The 20701-nt window shown below is 41.4% G+C and overlaps 1 protein-coding gene across 1 annotated transcript; it reads left to right on the forward strand.

Moving 5' to 3' along the window:
• The first annotated feature begins 1263 nt into the window (after positions 1-1263).
• On the forward strand, positions 1264-20010 carry msi1b (musashi RNA binding protein 1b). Its single transcript, XM_029510760.1, has 15 exons — positions 1264-1388; positions 1690-1730; positions 2240-2321; positions 2484-2568; positions 8151-8192; positions 10540-10632; positions 13715-13763; positions 14251-14333; positions 14419-14536; positions 16202-16282; positions 17159-17215; positions 17598-17660; positions 18478-18632; positions 19281-19326; positions 19415-20010. Exons 1-14 carry the CDS (start codon positions 1330-1332, stop codon positions 19320-19322), a joined length of 1050 nt encoding a protein of 349 aa, XP_029366620.1. The 5' UTR covers positions 1264-1329; the 3' UTR covers positions 19323-19326; positions 19415-20010.
• The last annotated feature ends 691 nt before the right edge of the window (positions 20011-20701 follow it).

Below are 20701 nucleotides of genomic sequence, written 5' to 3' on the forward strand. Positions count from 1 at the left end.
TGACTACAATACAAGTTTGATCTATGTGTTAATATCACTGACAAAATTCTGTATCTTTCTAAATTGGAAATTGTGCCTGTTAACACTTTATTTAAACTGAGGTGGAAAATGGGCAAGTTGATTTAAATGACCCAGAATGTGACAGGATGTTAGGAGACTTACCTTCATAATAAAGCCTCAGTTGTTGCCAATGCAAGTAAGATGTATTTGAAAACTTCATGCTATGAGAATCAGTTTTGAATCACTTACGATTTACATTTTTTCATTTTTTTTCACCGTATATGTATCCTCTATTCTTATTAAATGTATGAAATCATTATCATTAAAAAAGCCATAACTAATATTGTCAGAATCTATCATTCAACCAAATGCATCACAAGTTATGTTAAATAAACAATATACATATGAAATAAATAATATGAAAGTATGACAAATTGTGTCTTTTTTATGTTGTCAATTAGATTTGTTTTTTTGGGGGGATGAACTGATTTATTAGTGCACGACTCATAGTTGGTACAAGGACAGAGCATTCAAACCACATAAGCAAGCAATCTACTCCAAGCCAATTAAAATTACAAATGTTCACTGGTGAAATTGTAAATGATTTAAATGTTTATTTACTGCACTGATTACATTATATTTCAGTAGGTTACATAGCAATAGAAATTAAACAGCAATTGCATGCTCATTACTCACTCTAATGTATACCAGCAGCAAAAAAGAGGATATGGTGTAAAAATGATTATCCTCGTGTACGATTCATAAGCAGCACGGTCATCCAGTGACTAGTTTATCAAACTTTATTGTTATAGCCCTTTTCATTCAAATTTGTGCTACCATTGTAACACAAAATGCGTTACATAGACGAAAAACAAACAAACATGCCGCATAGCAGTAAAAAATACACTCATCCCTCCTCCTACAATCCATTCAAATCATTCATAAAATATAGAAGATGCAGTTTTTCTCGATATCTAATGAGATCTTGATTTGCTTGTCAATGTTAGCAAGGAAGTCTTCCAAGTCCTCTGCCTAACCACCTCCACGGGCTCTTATTTTGAAGGCTTGAGCGGAAGCGGCGCGGCCGACGGCGGCGGCCTTGCCGGCGGCTCGCTCCGCGGTGTGGGGATGAGAGGGAGGCAGAGACGGGGACCGACCGGAGGAGGTGGAGTCTGTCCCAGCCTGCATCTGGCCCGCTCCCCTCTCTGTCACCCCGGGCCAAACCCGCCCAGCTGCCCTCACTCCCCGCACGGCTCGGCCCGGACACACTCGCCCTGCCTCTGTCTCAGTCTCAGTCTCAGTCAGTCAGTCTCACAGCGAGGACCCGGAATGGAGACGGAAGGGAGCCAGAGCAGCCTGTCCGCCGCGGACTCCCCTCACGACCCCTGGTAACCAAAAACTTTTCCTTCTAATTCCCTCTCCTCTCTCTCTCTTTTTTTTTTTGGGGGGGGCTTGTTCACTTCAGAAACAGACGCGCTATTCTGCCGGGACGCTGGTCCGCAGCCAGAGCCGCACACCTCCACACTGAGAGGCTTCATGTTCTCCCAGAGATGATCCGCTCCTCACCGCACCTCCAAACCTCAATCACAACTTTGTCTGGAGCCGTAGAAATATAAACGTCACGGACTGCTCCTTTAACCAATGTGCTTATTTAGATATTTTATGCTTTTTTCTTCTTCTTCTCCACAGCAAAATGTTCATAGGTGGACTCAGCTGGCAAACAACACAAGGTAAATCTCTTTCCACCACTTGCTCTCATAAAATGCAAACATGTCTCTAAAGTCCTGGCTTGGATTAAATGGAAGCAATAGTTTGTTATTTGAAGAAAAAAAGTTCAACTTAATATTCCTCTTTGAATCGCTTTATTTATTTTCTCTTTTTTAAGTTTTACATGAAACCTGCTCAAGAATGAATGCCCCCATTCAGAAGCACCATAGAGTAAATGTGTGATTCTTAAAATCTTATTTAGAAAAAGCCATAGAATGAATAATTTAGCCTGTGTTAAGATGAGAAGTGTTGGTTGGAATGATTGGTTAATTTGAAGCCTTTTGGCCTGATGCTTTTGTGTTTGACACATTTAAATGAAAAATGTATGCGCTTTGATGAAGGAAATCTCAGCAGGGTGAAAAAGTTTGACCCTGTAGCCAAACACCTCTCTGGGTTTTTATTCCAAAGTTACAACCGTATCACTGATTCACCTGCTATCTTGTCCTGTTTTGCACCTTGTTCTGCTTCTCAGAGGGTTTGAAGGAGTACTTCTGCAAGTACGGCGAGGTTAAGGAGTGTATGGTGATGCGAGATCCAGTTACTAAGCGCTCGAGGTGAGGGAGCTGTGAGCCCGGCTCTTCTGCCGGAGCTGAAAGTTTATCTGACCTCTTCGATTCCTGGCTGCTCATAACGTATCATTTCATGTCAACATCATTTTCCGTGTCATTAATACCTCCTCCATCCTCCCTGCCCCCCCCCCTCCCCAATGTCTGCAGAGGGTTTGGATTCGTCACCTTTGTTGATCAGGCCGGTGTGGATAAAGTTTTGGCTCAAACCAGGCATGAGTTGGACTCCAAAACAGTGAGTTCTCTGTATTTACTTCCCACCACCAACTAATCCCTTTGCTTTGTGTTTGATTTGTGGATTTTCCAATAATCCGCTGGAGAGCTGTAACATTGCTACATTCAGTATGTTTGCTGAGGTCTCGCCGTGCTGATGTTTTCCTCACACACCATGCCCCCCGTGTCCGCTGCTACACCTCAGATGTGAGCGCGTTACATGATAAAGTCAGTGGAGACACATGGAGGACTGTGCTCTCTCTTTTTACTCTGCAGCCAAACAGACATGAAAATGTCACCCAGTGTCAATTTCCATAGAAACAAGGGGAACCGGACGGGGTTGCATTCGCTGCCAGTCTTTGAGTTGGTATCTAGGAAGAGTGAACCAAAACTTTCTTTCTGCTTTTTTTCTGTCCCCAAGGAGCAGAATTGAACTCCATCAAAAAAAAAAAGTTTCTCAATGGAACAAGTGAATGCAACCTGAAACCATCAAGGTGTGAAAGCTGCAACAAACGAAGTCCCCACAGGTTCCTGTTGAACGAATAAAGCCGTGAATGTAATGAAGATAAAGTCATCGTGATACATTTAGGCTCTTTCACCTGCCTGAATTCTAACTTAAAATGTATTTATTGCCCGTGTTGCAGTGTGTGTGTGTGTGTGTGTGTGATTGTGATTGTGTGCATGTGTGTGATTGTGTGCCTTTTTGTCAGTAATGAATGTGGGTTGGTCTGGGAACAATGTGGCCCGTTGGTCGCCATAGGGACCACTGCCCCCGCCTCTATCCTCAGTGGGAGTGGTGATGGCTGCGGGTTAGTCACTGTATTGAAATGAGTGGAGGCTATTTCTTCTTTTTCCTTTTGTGCTCAGAGTGATGCACCTTATCCGATCTTTGCAGCAGAAATGGATGTGCTGAAGAGGGAAATAGCTAAGAAGAAAAAAGTGAAAAGTTGTAAGGAATTAGTTTGAATCAACAGGAACTCAGAAGGTGAAAGTTGTCAAATAGAAAAGTCAAACTGAACTTAGTGCTTTATTTTTATTTATTTTTTCCCCAGCACTCTTCTGCCATAATGTCTCTTGCAGGCATGACAGCTATGACAAGTAGTGCTATCATGGTTGGACGCAACTAACTCGCCATGGGGTTTGTTTCCATAGTGACCCCCCCTCTTTCTCCACAGTTGAAGAATGGCTCTGTCACAAAAGAAAAAAAGGAGAAGATAACAATGCACATCATTTACAATCATTTGGTTGAGACCAGAAATCAAGACAACGTTAACAGTCGCAGTGAGAGTGAGCGGAGGTCATGATACTGACACTTTGTTCTCGGGTCGCCTCCTTCTGATAAGAGACTCTTTGGGTTAATTCATAGCGAGCTCCAGAGATTACTATTCTCACATATTAATTTTCAGTTTCTCACTCACAAATTCTTCACGTGTGTGTTGACCCGACGCAGCCTCATGGGCCGTGGCAGGGCCCCTTATGGCTGGCAGCTGGGTGTGTCGGTGGCATTTGGTGGGGGCCGTGGCAGCCTAAGAGAGTGTGTGTTTGGCGTGGAGAGGGCTCAGTGATCAGCCACAGGGGTCGGATGGTGAGTAGAGTAGGCCTTTTAGACTACTCACCCTGACCCCCTCCCCCTCTCTCTCTCATGTAGACAGGTTATCCTGTTAGAGAGGGGAGAGAAAAGTTCTCCAGTGGCAACAGAAAGAATGTGCCATGCTGTGACCGACTGAACCGCTCCAGCACTGGAATTAACAGAGTTTTGCACAGCCGAGAGGCTATAGAGTAAATACAGTGCTGCAGAGGAATTTATTGGTACTTATTGTGTTGAAGGACAGATGCGGCCCGCGTCCGACTAGTATAGGAGGGCAACTTTTGCTGGGATTTATGTAACTGCTGCTCTGTTAGTTACCCCTTAGGGTGCCCTACCAGTTTCCGGCTATCTGTAAAGTTAGTGACGGCTGATGCAAACTGCACCTTTGTGGGAAAAAGTTTCCATTCAACTGCAGCTCTTAAGGCGCACAGTGGAGAGTTTTTCAACAAAGTCTGCGTTGGATTAGGCATATTTGTGTCCCCTGTTAACCCTTTCTGTGCTGACCTGGGTAGAAAGACAAGGTGGGGGGGCAAGACAGGATAACTCCATCTGTGATTAGTACATTTCTTCTACATAATAGGATTGGCGTCAACAAGCTTGAGTTGTTGGCTGTGCCCAATCGGCATGTTGCGTTCAGTGTGTTCCCGGCTCAGGTGGTGACAGGCAGTGCCCTCAGCCAACTGTTGCATAGCTGGGAACGTAGCTGGTCAAAGTGGATTGCCCTGATTTCATAAACCTCTCAGAATTATGTTCAGCTTCTTCCTGTTACCTTGCTGTGAGCGCACAGAGGTTAGGCCTCTGATGCCTTTACGTGACTCCATGTTGGAAAAAGTGCTGTTTCCAGACATGACGCGTACAAAGATTCTGTTGGGAATAATAACTTGTGACTTTTATGTTTTTTCTCACATAAAATGTGTAATTATCTCTTCAAGAATTTTCCAAATCACAGCTATGTTTTCTCCCACAGTGAAAACAGTAAATCTATGACTCCACAAATTTGCTGCCATGCATAAAATATCTCTAAAAGTCTGTTTCTTCTGCGTATGTGACCTGGAGGTCTCACATTGCACATGTGTAAATTACATATTGGGACACAATAGGTGACTGAAGTGGTTGTGATGTCACAGATCCCGTTTGTTTGTCTTTTTGCAATCAAATTTCATCAGATTTTAGTTAAACACAAAGCAACACGTTCACTCCAACATGTTAGTGTCAAACCTTGGTATTGGGGGGGGGGTTAAAACATATCTTTGCTCTGATCAACATATATTTTTTTCCCCATGAAACAAAGCAATTCCATTCATTCAGCCACTTTATCTGTTTAATGTCCACAGTTTCCTCCCTGCGAATGTGCTGTGTGCTGCCATGTGTTTGATTTTGTTTGTTTGTGTGTGTGTCTGTTTGTTTTTGAATGTGCACAGGAGTGTTGGACATCAGGAGGTTTGGTGACCGGAGGTGACTATCAGAGTAGTCTAGCCACCATAGAAACTAAACAGTAGAGTCTGCATTTGATCCTCCAGTCTTAGTCTATAGTTTTCTCACACTGCTCTCTAGAAAAACGAGAAAATAAGTAAGAAAAAAGAAAATTGCGTTGATGTCAACTCTTATTAGAAACAACACTGTTACCCTGACTCTGGTAAACGCACGTGGTTTACCATAGAGGCTCTAGCTCTCTACTCTAGTTCAACTCTACCCTCTCATGGTTATGGACTAATCTTAGCGCTGTACTGTCTCACCATCTGTTAGTGTAACAGCAGTACAGTGTGGAGTAGTTTAGTTATTCTCTAGCTCTATTAGACCAGTATAGACTAATATAGAGGTCTCAAATTTCAATTTTTACAGCCTGTCTGTGGTTGCACTTTCATGGCATGTTGTGGTTTTCTCTCCAGTCCCAACCTTGGCCACATTCAGTGGGCTCAGCCTTGTATGGATCAGTTTTACCGTGTGCTTATTTTGTAGCTGTAGTGCTAAGATGAATACCAAAAGAGATACACTACTTTTTCCTGGATGTAAACGTAAGGAACTGCAGGGCAGAGGATAATGCGGGTCAGCTGAGAGCGTACAGGAAGATGAGTGGCCCCCGTTTACGTTATTTGTCATCATCACTTCCGTCCAAAGCTGAGGGAGCCAAAAACAAACAAACACAAACAAACAAAACTGGGTGGATCTGCTGTCAGTGTGGTGTGATTGACAGCCCCCTCTTCTCCGTCCCGTCCTCCTCTCCCTCCTCGTCCTTCCTCGTCCCTCTCTCTCACTCTCTTGTCTGACACACTTGTCCTGCTTCTTCGGGCTCTCCTTGAACGAGCTTGAGGTTTGTTTGTGATGTGCCTGTGTGAGATTCCAGGAGATCACGTCACATGGTAGTGACGAGAGAGGCAGGGGTTCACTGGACATTCCACCTGAGTACAACGTCACACACATACACACGTATACACACACACACACTAAGTACGTGAAAAGCACATGAGTGTATGCCATTTACATCATGGAGTCCCAAGACGGGCAAGCATACATACATCAAAAAATAAAACAAAACATGACATAATAACAAACTCATATTTATGTTGCGCACATATGGGCAAACACACACACACACACACATTTTCAGTTCACATACATTTTTGTTTTTGCTGGTTTGCTTTTATTATAATCAGTGGTAAAATTATTGGTTGATTAATCACTTATTAAAATGAACCAACCAATAAATAGTATGTTTTATACCAGCAAATACAGCCAAAAATTCACTGGATTTCCTTTCCAAAATATTACTGTATGGTACTATATATCATATTAAAACTGAATTTTGCATTGCTGGTCAGATAAAAGTAGCTCTGTTGGAGTACTACTAGCCTTGTATCGTGTATAGGACTTCACAATTAATTACACATTTTATTTTAAATCACAATATGACAATAGTACCATATCCAAATCGCCAGAACTCCTATTTTTAGATGAAGTAAGATGTGCGTCAACATTATTGTGGTTCCACAGAGTACAAGTCCTCTTAGTGGAATATGTCTGTTTGATATAAGACCAAGCAAAGATTGCGTCATTGACATCATTTAAAAATTATCAATGAAAAGCAATCCAAAAATGATCAAATCATCTACTTAAACCGTACCACGTTTGCAATGTCAAAAACAATCACAGTATTATTATTATTATTTTTTGTATATTTTGCAGCTCTATTGGAAATGAATGAGTTCATCAAAAATAATCATTAACCGAAGCCATAAGTATTTTTAATATACACAAAGACACTAATTTACAAATTGGGGAAAAAAAATCTGTCAAAAAAAACTCCTCTTCAGCAATCTTTAGGGCTGGTTATCATCTCAAGTGATTTGGGGGTTTAAGCACTGATACAAAAATAGTATCTGTTACTGTGAGACATTTAATGCGTCTCTACAAATATGTTTTTCAAACGTTACATTTTGAATAAATAGAAACAGCTGCAGAAAATTTTTAAATACAATATTCTCTGAAATTGACAAAAATATGCAATCAAACGATAACAAATCTGATCAAACATTTGATGATTCATCACTGTTTCTGGTGTAGAACTTAGTAAAAATAAAAAAAAGTTAGTTTGAATTATTGCATTAATCACGAACACACAAACAACATTTAGCGGCAGTGTGTTCAGACCAGGATGTAGTCAGATCCCCGTCTGGTCTTTATAGCAGATGATAATGAGAAGACATCACCTTTTTTTTGATGTCAAAGTGCATTGATTTTTTAGAACGTACGGTACATTTCATGTAATCTTGATTTTCCTTTACTTAAAATATAAATAAATGGTGTCACTCTGTTTATCACAGACACATCATGGCCTTGAATGCCCGTTTTTAGGCCAAGAGGAGTATAACATGGAGATATTGCACCTTTGTTAGGTCATTAAAAGAGTGAAAGATGAAAGTGTGATATCAGAGGAAAGTGGGAAGGCTGCTGGTTTAGCTGTATCATGCCACAGCACTAATAACCAGGCGTCTCCTTCTTTGTATTCTCTCTCGCAGATTGATCCAAAAGTTGCATTCCCGCGCAGAGCTCAGCCCAAGGTGAGTGGATCTTTCTGCTTGTGCAGAGTTGTATGGTCATTGTTTGCAGCAGGTTGGTTTGTGTTGAGCATTTCACTCTCTTATCTGGGCTAAAGCCCCGTAATCTGATGAACATGAGCAGCACTGACATCACTGAGTTCTTGTGCAAGTGTGTGTTAACTAAAACTTTCTCAACTTCATATACACAGCATTGTCTGTATTGTGTTTCAAGTCCGCTCTGTCCTGATCTAAGGCTACTTGTCTTTTCCATTCACAACAACGCAGTGGGAAACTGAAAGAAGAGCTTTAGGGGGCAAATCCTGTTGTGAGTAGAAAGGGAACCATGTGTGGATTTATTAGTAAAATACAACAGATTTACAAAATTGGCTGCATCATAAGTTGTTGCATTGGCTGTGGTGATCTATTATGTTTCCCCAATGTGTGAACAAATGCATTCACATGGAAAAGAGACAGAATGAACTATACATAAAGATGTCGGTATGCAACGATCCAATACCACATCATTTATCAATAAACTTTATTGTTTCACACCCAGAAATCAATTCTTCTTCATCTTTTCTAAAAACAGCAGCTTACACTGGATTTTGTGAGAAGAATTGGCTTCTGGTAAATAGTGTAAGATTAGCAAGATATTAGCATTTCAGCATTATGTTACTCTGGAAAGTCACAGCAGTAAAAACTCAGCGGAGAAGGCTCGAAGGCTTTAAGTTTTGGGACAACTAATGGAAGGCACTGTTATTGATTCTTGATTACTTTTTGTGTGATTGACAATCACATTAGATTATAAAAATCTGTTGATGTTAACAAAGGGAGAAAGCAGCAATCACATCACATCCATCCAGGATTAGTAATATATAGCTGTTAAAATACAACAGTATGGAATCAGTATCTCTGTAAATCACTGAAATTGCTTGATTTTTATTTATTTATTTATTTTTGGTCGTCAACATCATTATCAACACAACAGTTTTAAAGTGTGACTTGCAGCGGGCTGAATATTTTCCAAACTGTTTTTTGTTTTTTGTTTTTTTTACTTATTTTGATACCGTTTGTAGAATTTAATGTAGCTTGTTTTATAGTGTTTTTGAAAACAGTAATGCCTTCTTTGCCATCTCACAAAATATGAAATTGTCCACAATGGTAGATCATTTCAGTATAACGTAGCTTTGACAGGCTCCCGGTGTTAAGGGGTTAAATCTGGCTGACTTTTTCCTTGAATTTGTTTGCTAACATAAATAAAAGTGGTGTCGACCTGCAGACCGACAGCCACCACTGCCTGAAAACTGCGTGGTTACAGGCTGCTTGTCCTCCTCTTTTTTTGGCTGAGCAAACTGTATTTTGTCCATGAGGAGACAAAGTGGAGGACAGGGGACCAGGATAACCAGGTGCCAGTGTTGGCTTTGTGTCCAGGAAATGGTGTAATTTATTCAAAAATCTGAGTTCAGCAAACATCACAGAAGGAGTTGAGAGAGTGGATATTAAGATTAAATGAGAGATGCCTTGGACTCGTTGGCTGGAGCCAAATTCTGCTAAACAAAGCCCCCTAAGAGCCAAAGATACAAATCAAAAGTTATATTGGAAATATCATTTTCATTATGAGTCATGTTATCCTCTCCTGGGTAGCAGCATGAAAAATAACAGAGTACACATTGTATTGAAAATCTCATACTTTTGACTTGTAACTTTTCCCTTAGACCCCATTAACTAATATTTCATCTTCACTAATTTTCAGATTTGTGTGTTATTGTGTTTTCTCTCTTGTGAATGACAAGACAAATATAAATACATGCAGTGTGTTTATTGTCCTGGTGCAAGAATGAAAGTTTGTCATAAATCTGCACTTATTGATCGATTGGTCAATCAATGGAAAACATTATCACCAAGGCCATAATTACATAATAATAACTGAATACTTATCAGGCTGTTAGTCACCTTTGGAAAAGGATTAATATATAAATAAACTTTGGCCAATTGATTAATTGAGGAAATATTTGGCACAATATTCAATCATGGAAATAAATATTCATTTCAGCAATAATATTTTGCCTAAATGAGCCTTTAATGGGAGTGAATGGTTCTTGTATTTATATTTTTGAGGAAATATTACAGCTTCTTTTGCACTTTTTAAAAAGTTGAAAAATTTCAATTTAAAAAGTAGCATGCATGATAAATTGTACCAAAACAGTACAGTATGTGTGCTAGTGTCAAAAATGATTCAAACTTTTTTGGCCACCTTCTTGACAAATATACTAATTTTACATCAAAACTGATGCCTCGATAGGTTGATTAATGAATACCGGTGATATTAGTAAATTTGGTTCATCAGTGGATTTCTTTTTTCTTACAGTTGGTGACTCGAACCAAGAAGATCTTTGTGGGAGGCCTGTCAGTGAACACAACCATTGAAGATGTCAAGCAGTACTTTGACCAATTTGGGAAGGTGAGCAATGTTCAAGAGAGCATTAAAACTGTCAAATAGTGGACAAAATGTAATGACCAATGGATTCACATAAATGCGTCCAGGTGGAGTCGGTGCAATAACAAATCAGCAGCATGTGCTGCAACCCACCAGCTCTGCAGAGACTGAGTCACCACGAATTCTCAGAGAAAAAACTTTACTTTTAAGCTGAGCGACTGCCTGGAAGTGAAGGAGTCACTGGAGGAGGAAGAGGGCGAGTAGGGATGGAGAGAAAAAGCTTGAAGAGGGTAGGAAGGGAAAAATAACAAGGCTGAGAGGCTCCGAGAGCAGCAGGCGAAATTAGGGGGGGGCGAGAAGAGGGAGCGAAGAGAGGAGGAGGAGGAGGAGGAAGAGGGGGAGGGGGAGAAAAGTTTTGTAGTGAGTGTGTGGTGATGGTGAGGAAGGAGGAGGGATTATCAGAATCTGAATTAATCTGATGTAACAGCTGCTCCTACCCACAGCCCCCTCCTGGCCCGTTACCGTGGTGACCTGGCTTGCCCATTGTCCCCAAGTAATTCTGTGGGTAAGGGGGTTTTGTTCTGAAGGAGGAGGGATGAGGTGGTGTTCGGGGGTGTTAGCATGAGTGTGTGTGTTGGGTGGGGGGTTAACTCTGGAGTTTAAAAACAAGAAATTCAAGGCGACGAATTCTCAGAAAACTAGCACCTGAACTTTTACATCATTTCTTTGAGGTGTTTGCGTTAAAAAAAAAAAAAAAAAAATCTATCTGAAGTTTTGCATAAGTTTTTATATTGTGAGGTATAGGAAAAGCACAGGGCAGAAACTAGATGATGAGCTGACAAAGGCACTGACAAGAGAGGGAGGGCCTGATTGAGAGAGGTTTGCAGAGGCGTAAGAGAGGGAACTGGGGCAAAGATGTGGTGTGTGTGTGTGTGTGGTGGGGGGGGGTTACAAGGCCTATTATGCCTCTCTACAAAGCTGGACAAATATTTTGTTAGTTTGTTCAGAAGTTATCTGCATACTGGAAATTTCCATCATACACACTTGATTTGTATAAAGAAATCAGTGAGGTGTGATTTTAGTGCCATTTTGGTTAATCCAGTGTAAAACCAATGAGACAAAAAAAGAAGAAAAATCATCCAAACTTTTTTTGACAAGGCTAACTCTGACAATCATTGCCATGAATCCTTGAAACTTTTCAAAGTCAAACACAGGGGGACAATTTTTGTTTCAGCTGTTGCGTTTCCGACTGCGTGGCCCTTTTTTTTTTTTTTTTTTTTTTTTTTTTTTTTTTTTTTAGGAGCCAAAGGCTTGGCCTCGAGTTTCTCTGTGCTCCCTCCTCAATCATAACGTCTAGATGAATTTTTGCCGAGAGAGATATCGAGGGATGGACGGTGAAATGTAGGCTCCAGCCATCCATGGAAGTTCCTGATTAGACTGCCTCACTGGACCTTTTGTGTCCCGTCCTGGTGAGGACAAAGGAGCGTGGAGAGGGATGGGCAGGGGATAACAGGGAAGATGAGAGGTGGAAAGAAAAAAAGGATACGAGGGAATATTGTCCGGCAGTGCGCCATTAAAATGCTCAGTGTTTGAAATATGGAGCAATGATGTGCAATTAACTCTAGTTTGCGGTGTTAGAACAGAACTGTGGGCATTGCTGTGATGTTTGCGTGTGTCTAGTTTCAGCTCATGTTGGGATTGTGTATGTTTCTGTGCATTTGTCTTGTTTTGTTGCTGAAACTTCCATCAGTGTTCTCTGTTTATGAAAAATGTGTCCAGAATATCTTGACCCCTGTTTTCAGTCAAGTTATTTGGTCATCTGTGGACTTAAAGGCTCAAGTTAAGCAGTAAATGTGAAGTCTGGTTTTGCGGAGATGAACATGTTGCAGGCGTCAAACAAATGTCAGGCTGGAAGGAAGCAGTGACTCGAGAGGCATCAGAGTAACAGGTCCCCTTTCAAGCTTACACTCCTCACTCCCCTTTGACCTTTCTGTAGGCAAACTGCCTAGGGGGGGTCCTCACACACACATACACATGCTCGCACACTGTGTGCTTGTGTTTGTGACTATGTGACTACGACAAATTATTCGATGGACTATGTCCAGTAAACTTATTATAGACTGAGAGCACAGATTTATTTACAAAATGTTTATCGGGATGTCTGTGTGGAGGCTGGAGGATAAACATGTCAGTTTGTGGCAAGAGAAGGGGGGTGTGGGTCAACTTTGACATAAGAAACTCTGTGTGTGTGTGTGTGTGTGTGTGTGTGTTTATGTGTGTAGAATAGACACCTGTGTCTTTGCTCTATAAAGGGAGCCTGAGCTGGAGGGAGAGGTCAAAGGGAGAAGAGGAGGAGGAATTATGGCTGACTGTGCCAACAAACAAAGCCTCTAGGCCTCTTTGTTCTCCGTCTCCCTCTCTCTTTGTCTCTTCTTTCTCCTCCCTTTCCACTTTGACCCAATCCTTTTTTTTTCTTTCTCTCTCTTACAGGACTCTCTGTGCTCTCTTTCACCATATCTCCACCTGTCACTATTCCTCTTGCTATCAGCTCTCCCCTCTCATCGAGTCTCCACCTGCCCACAGGATTCACCTTCCTGCTTGTGACTGCCTAATTTCTTTTGTGTGTGTGTGTGTATGTGAGTGTTTCTCTCTTTGCGGCCCTCTTTGTCTCACTGGCACTCTCCCACTATTCATAAAGAATTTTTGATGTCGGCCTGAGCTCTTTTATAAGGACTTTTTGTACAGTTGCCATGGGAATGTCAAACTTCGGAGGGGAGAAAGGGGGTAGATTATGTGATCTCTGTGAGAAGGATTGTGACCCGGGCAGTTTAGCAGCAAACACAACTTCTAACTTTCTATGCCACCCATTATGTGTTAGCCATGTACAGTATTTCTTCAGATTTTCCTGTCATTGCTCCCCTGGTCTGCTCTTTGTAACCTGTCGCTTGTCTCCAGTCTCCTCCCTCCCTCTTGCCCTCTTCCCCCTCCTCTCTGTCCATCTGTTGCTGAGCCTCCCTGCAGAACTTGAGAAGGGCTGAGGTCAGGCAATATGCGAAGTGGCAAGAGAACGCCACATTAAAAAACTGTGTTGTATGTCTCCCCCCAGGTCGACGATGCCATGCTCATGTTCGACAAGACCACCAACAGACACCGAGGTGAGACGGACCAATTCTCTCTTTCTGTTCATTGCCTACATCTTCATCTTTCCTGTCTTTCTCTTCCTAAGTTTACTTCTCTCCCTCTTGTCATTCTTGGGTGTCTATTGACCGCCCCCCCACGAGCCTCCTACCTGTGGGCTGAGCTGGAGGAGACAAACGGGACTAGTCTAATTAGCCAGTCCGTTAATCGGGATCAGGATAAAGCCTCCTTAAGCACCTCCTCCCCACCCTAGGACTGATCGATTATGACAGCCTACCAGCTTTGCCCGGGCCTTCTGGACAGGAAGGGAGGGAAGAAAGGATGAGTGCAGAATAGCAGTGTTGAAAGGTGGGGGGAGGGGGGCAAATGTGTTAAGCGGCTATTACAGCACTGATTATTGTAGACTATTAGCTGTGCTGCTACACAGAGATGCCGACTGGTCCAATCCACCATGATGTGTTCAATGTATACATTTCAGTTACAAATTTACCTTGTCCTCAATAGGGTTTGGCTTTGTGACATTTGAGAACGAGGATGTGGTGGAGAAAGTCTGTGAGATCCACTTCCATGAGATCAACAACAAAATGGTGAGGGACTCTATGTGAAAGAATTCTGTCATTACCATTTCACTCAGAAACAAGAAGTACTGACGCATGACCTTTTTGGAAACAGGTGGAGTGTAAGAAAGCCCAGCCCAAAGAGGTGATGTCCCCCACAGGCTCAGCCAGGGGGCGCTCTCGGGTGATGCCCTATGGGATGGATGCCTTCATGCTGGGCATTGGTATGCTGGGTAAGTTGTTATTGATCAAGACAGGAAGGATGCAGCTGCACACCTGAGCCTGGCTATAACTATTCCTGCACTAAGGCCACAGCGGCATCAAAGGTCACACTGGGCCTCATGGGGACAGGGCTGACCACTGAAATGGGCTGCTTGTGTCACGTTTGAACTCTCAGCATATAGCTGTGATTATCTAGACGCCAGACTTTACAAATCACCAAAATAAATGGAGGCGATACAGAAATGTACTGATTTGTTGGAAGGCATTCCCCCACTGTTGAGGAGCTGTATTCAAGGAGTTATATAATACACAGTTGTGAGCTTTCATTATGTTCACAGGTATCGTTTCACATATAATGGCTGACATCTTCTTGATTTTTGAGGCTCAGGAATTTGGAACATTAAAACAACTGTTCAAATAGAACCAAGACTTTACAAGCCGGACAAGATCCAACAGTCTAAAAAAACAGTCTACATTTCCCATTATGCAAGCAATTATCAGTAATTTTTCTTCTGCTTAATTACTAATTCTTCTCCAGTAATAATAATAATAATGTTATTGTTATTGTTATTCTTGTTATACAAAGTTCTTGATCCAATTTCAACTGTATTCAACATCATGCTGAGTCACATGACCTTCATGATCAAAAGAGCCAACCTAATGAGTAAAATGAGTTGAATGGCCCTTTGCTCGGATCCTCTTACTGCCTCAAACATGATAATTGTGGACTCCTGAACAGATTGTTATCCTGTTCACAGTAGCTAAATCTAACACCAATGCCACCACCTACTGTTCACTCTGAGAACCGCACCTTTTTCTTCAGTCCTTAGTTCAACGGCACACAAAATGTTTAAATATTAATTATTCATTTTTGTGGTATCTTGTGGTGCTAGATAACATTATATTGTCAATCTCACTGGTTGAAATGGGTGAGACGTCATTTCTGCAGGTTGCAGCTTGTGTACAAAGAAAATCTCTGTCTAATTTGAACTGGTGAGAGTGAAACACAGTAAGCTGCTCAGGCCTCTCCTAGTAAAGACCACAGGTGTAGAATATTACCCACCTGGATTTTCTGCATCTGTACTCCACTTGTAGGGGGCAGCAAAACCACACAGACACACACACACGTCACTGTTTGTTCACTGTTTGTGTTTGCAAAACCAAAAACATTTTACAGGGTAAGCATTGAAGCATATTTATATTATATTTTAAAACAAATATTGGATGATCATTGGACAGCCGGGCTCTTCCACAGAGTTTCTTAAATGAATGATTTTACTTAACCTGTTTACAATTGAACACGGGGAGCTTTCCCCTAAGATAGAACAGAGTTATTGGGGGAAAGAAAAAAGGGCAAAAAAAAAGGATAAATAGAACAGTACAACATGCAAATTCACATACTGCCCCCCAATTATTCTCTCAACTATTTTAAAGTCTGACCTTTGAATTTTAATGTACTCCATCCACTTTGTCCCAATCCAGGAAGCAATCTTTTTGGACTTTGGGAGCAATGAAAAACATCCCATAGTGCACATTCATTTATTTTTAATATTTTAATGACAAATTACTATACAGACATGGGTTCCCTGTATGTTAATTGTACAGATGTTATCTGACACTCCGTAGTTCTAGTTCGTGGTATAATCCAGATGTTGACAGTGATTCTGTCTCTGCAGGTTATCCAGGCTTCCAGACAGCCACCTACACCAGCCGGAGCTACGCTGGCATCACTCCTGGATACACCTACCAGTTCCCTGGTAATCATAGCACATTCTCTTCTCCTCATGCATGCTGAATTGTTCCCATAACTTGAGGGAGAAACACAGCCATGTTTAGTTAGTGTTCACCATAGCAGATGTATGGTGCTGGGTGAGATGTAAAAACAGACATTTAAAGCACAGATGCTTAAATCACCCTTGCCTCCCTAAACACTTTAACATACACATCCCTTTAGTTAATGAAGGGAATGAAAATCTGTTGCCTGCTTGATGCTAGAATAACATTGTTCTTTCCAGAGGAAGAAATGTTGTGATGAGCAACTGCACATCTTAAACCGTGTTCATTCGCTAAACATTAAATATGTGATTGGATGGACTTCAATCTTGTAACAATTACAATAACTTATCAGACTTCATCTTATGAAAATACACAATTAGTAACTAGTGAAGTTTTATATCGTGCTGACAGCACAGGCACACTGTCACAAATACAAACATGTCTCCATAGAAACACGTAGAGTAAATGGCTGCTTGTAAATATCAGGGAGTGGAATTTGCATATGCTTAGCTTATGTTCAAATGTGTTTGTGTATCTCTATGTGTACAGATGCTTGTTTGTTAATGTGCATGTGTGCAGTGTGTGTGTGTGAGTGTGAAGTTGATCTGGAATTCATTCTGAATTTATTCATTTTTTTGCTATATTTTTCAGTTCAATAATAATTACTGTGCATTATTTTTATCAGCACTTTGTGGTTTTAAAACAGCCTTCCTTCCTTTAATTCCTGTTTGCATTGCTCAAACCCTTTGTCTACTTGCTCACCTTTGAGGTGTTTTCCCTTCCTGTGTGTTTGTGCGTGTGTTCTCGCCTGCAGTGGTGGTGTGTGTCTCAACAACACTCTGATGTTTCTGTTTTAGAGTTCCACTTAGAGAGGACTCCCCTTCTGACTTCACCCCACCCCCCTGAGCTCACAGGTCAGTCAGTCCCTCCTCTGGACTTTACAAGCAGCATGTTTTCATCCTGCTACACGCCACGTTAGCAACACCTGATCACTCTTTGGTTTGCATGTTTGTGTTTGTCAGTCCTCCTCAGCCTGCTGACAGTAAAGAGGAATGTTTTGCTGTTTGCTGTTAAGCGTCCCTCCACTGACCTGATAAAGCTGCTTGTTTCTGTCTGATGAAAGGACAGGATGACTCCAGTGCTCTCATTAGCAGCTTTACTTCTGTGTCCTTGCACATCAGAACAGCACTTGGTTTTCTGAGGTCCCTGGAGTGACGCATGAAATGATGTGTTTTCAATTGGCTGTTATGCGCTTGAACATGAAAGGTGTTGAACCTGCACTTTCTCTTGCTTTAGCCATTCCTCTAACAGCGTACGGACCAATGGCAGCAGCAGCGGCGGCGGCAGCTGTAGTCAGAGGTATGAATATGGAAAAAAAGGAAGTGTCCTATCTGGGCCACAGTGATCCCCAAATCCAAGCTTGGCAGGATAATTTCGTACAGGTTACTAATTTCACAATACATAGATATCAAAACTTTGTTTTTGATGGAAAACTAAAGCTCATTTGTAGCTCTAATGCTCATCTCTTTATAATCCCCGTATGCTGTAAGGAGTACAGTATTGCTTTTACGAAGGTAGAAAGAACAGCCTAATTAGAGTAATTTAAAACAATTCCAAGAGTACACTAACAGCTTTTTGAGGCTGCATGCCAGGGTTCACCATTTTAATTTGGCATGCTTTAATTTGCTAATCAATCAAACGTGACAGTTGGTAACTGTATTAGTGTTCGGTGATAAACCAAATTAGTCTGTCAACAGAGGATAATGCCAGATGAAAAGTCAAGGGATCAAGAAAGATATTTCAATTCATCCTGAGGAGAACACAGTAGTTGTCAACACATTTCACCTACAACCACAAATGCTGACTTCATAATGGTTTTAGAGGAAACATCAGGAGATGAACAGTCAGTCAGTTCATCTTCTGACGACCAGGAATGTCTCTTCCACTCATGAATGTTACTCCTTCAATCAAACACAGTTTAGACAAATAACTACAGCTGAAAATGTACACTTAAATGATTCACTGTCTTTCCTTCATCTCTGCTCATGGTTTCATGAAATAATGCTGTGTGATTAAAATTGCAGATACCTGAAAGAAACTGATTCCAAGTATCTCTGAAGACACACAAGCAATATTAGACTAAAAGTAAATAAGTATTTATGTTTCTTACTTTTAGGCTCTACCCCGTCTCGCTCAGCTGGATTTTTAGGTACGAGCAGCCCGGGCCCCATTGCAGACCTGTATGGAACAGCCAGTCAGGAGTCAGCTGTCAGCAGCTACCTCAGTGCTGCGAGCCCCGCACCGAGTACTGGATTCAGCCATAGTTTGGGGGTAAGAAATCATTGCTGTACTGGAATGATTTCAGGTCTTGCACCCTAAAGCTGTTATGTGTCCGTTACAGCCAGTCCACTCAAACTGTTCTTTAAAATCCATTTTCAATTTAGATTTCTTGATGTTGTCTGTGTCTAATCTACAGCTATCAGTCAGTTCGCGTCACTAAGCACAAATATGACTTATATGGGGCTACTCATGCTTTGCCCCAAAGGACCAAAATCTACTGACTCCAGATTGGACGCTTCTTTTTGAACTGGCAACGGTTGTCTGAGTCTTCTCATGACCTTTGACCGTACAGAAACTTAGCTTATGTCTCAAAACTACTGATAAATACAGCTGTTAAATCTACTGTGCTGTAAATACAGGAATGCTGCTACTCGTTGAATGACAGATCACTTTTCAGTATTTCTTGATTGTTTTCATTCTTTTCTCCACTTTAACCTTCCCCAGTATTTACATTACAGCAGGGGAATTATTCATTTCCCCACACAGCGCCAGTTTGGAGCCAAGCATTGTTGCAGAAAATACTAGACTTATTATTTAGTGGTTCCATCATGACTCATGATGTGCTTTGAATAGATCAAATCAACATCTGCATTTTCCTACTGAGGCCATGAACACTCAACCTGTATTCTACTCCCACAGGGCCCTTTGATCGCCACGGCCTTTACTAATGGATATCACTGAAAGCGTGAGTTAGTCCTCCTGCCGGTTGTCATCTGAGCATATAAAATCATTTTGCCTGCCGTGTGCATAATCCACATGATTTCTTCTGTCAGTGCAGAGACAGTACTGAGAGCTGGAAGGAGCTGGCCTGTCTCTGTCCAGTCCACCTCTCCTGCTGGGGCGGCTGGACTTTTAACAGCCACCACCCCCTCCCTCAAACCTGGTGTCCCTGGCCAACCCCACTGACGCCTCACTGAACTCCACCAGAAAAAGTTCATATGAGGAACAGAAACGTTTATCACTACATGTAATAGCAACACATGCAAATGCTGAAATTTTAGTGTTTTATTTTTTTCTGTTGTTATGTTTCACCTTGCTATTTTTTTGTGATGCCTGCATTGTTTTCTTATCTGTTTTGGCTGTGTTTTATTGAGTATTTGAATCTCTCTGACATATGAAGCGTTTAAGCTCATGATGAAGTTTGCTTGAAGGTCAAGAGCTGTAATTTGTGCTGGAAAACTGTATATTTGTCTCGTTGTCTATACTAGTTCATACTGAATTTAACAAAAACCTTTGTGATTAATACTATTTCTTGAGAATGCGTCACAGAGTGTATATCTTGGTAGGTTTTTAACAAAGACTTGTTATACTAATAATGTTCAGATGACACAGGACATTAGTTACAGTTGCATAATATGCCTACATGAGCTGTACAATTTCGTAAAATATTGTAAATATGGTGTCTGAAGGGGTGGGGGGAGGGGCCAGCTAATTCCGTGTCTGGGTTTTTGGAGAAATATGTTGGAAAGCTTGACTGTTACGTATCAAAGCTATACATGGAGGTCAAAAACATCTCATTTTGTAAGTCAATACAAGACCAGCCATGTACTGTAATTTCTGTCCAGGCATTTATAAATGATGCGTCATTTGAGTGTGTTCACGCAGCTGCCTCAGAGCTGAGACGTGTCCAGCTCTGAGTCCAGCAGGGGATTTGGCCTGAGTCTGGAACAACACTTCACTTTTGGGGAGGTATGGGTGCGAAGACGCTCCTCTATCAGGGGAAGAAAAAAAAATGACTGTTTTCTTACTTTGTCATACTGTCGTTTTAACTGTGATTTTAAATTTGTGATGATTTTCTGTGAAGGAAAATGAAGAACTGGTGTGCAGGAGCAGTCGTACACAGTTTAAAAGTTTATGACTGATTCGCTCTGCGGGTTGTTGATGTTTGCGTGAGCATGTCATATGGTTTTATACACATTGGTTTCCAATGTGCCATGTGCTGGGCTTTTTTTTTTTTTTTTTTTTTTTTGGGGGGGGGGGGCGGTTATGGTACCTCAGTTGCAAATGTGAAATTTTAATCTGACTTTTTTATTATTGCATTAACATCTGTGTCAAAGTGT

Source organism: Echeneis naucrates, chromosome 9 (genome assembly GCF_900963305.1).
Source record: "Echeneis naucrates chromosome 9, fEcheNa1.1, whole genome shotgun sequence".
NCBI lineage: Eukaryota > Metazoa > Chordata > Actinopteri > Carangiformes > Echeneidae > Echeneis > Echeneis naucrates.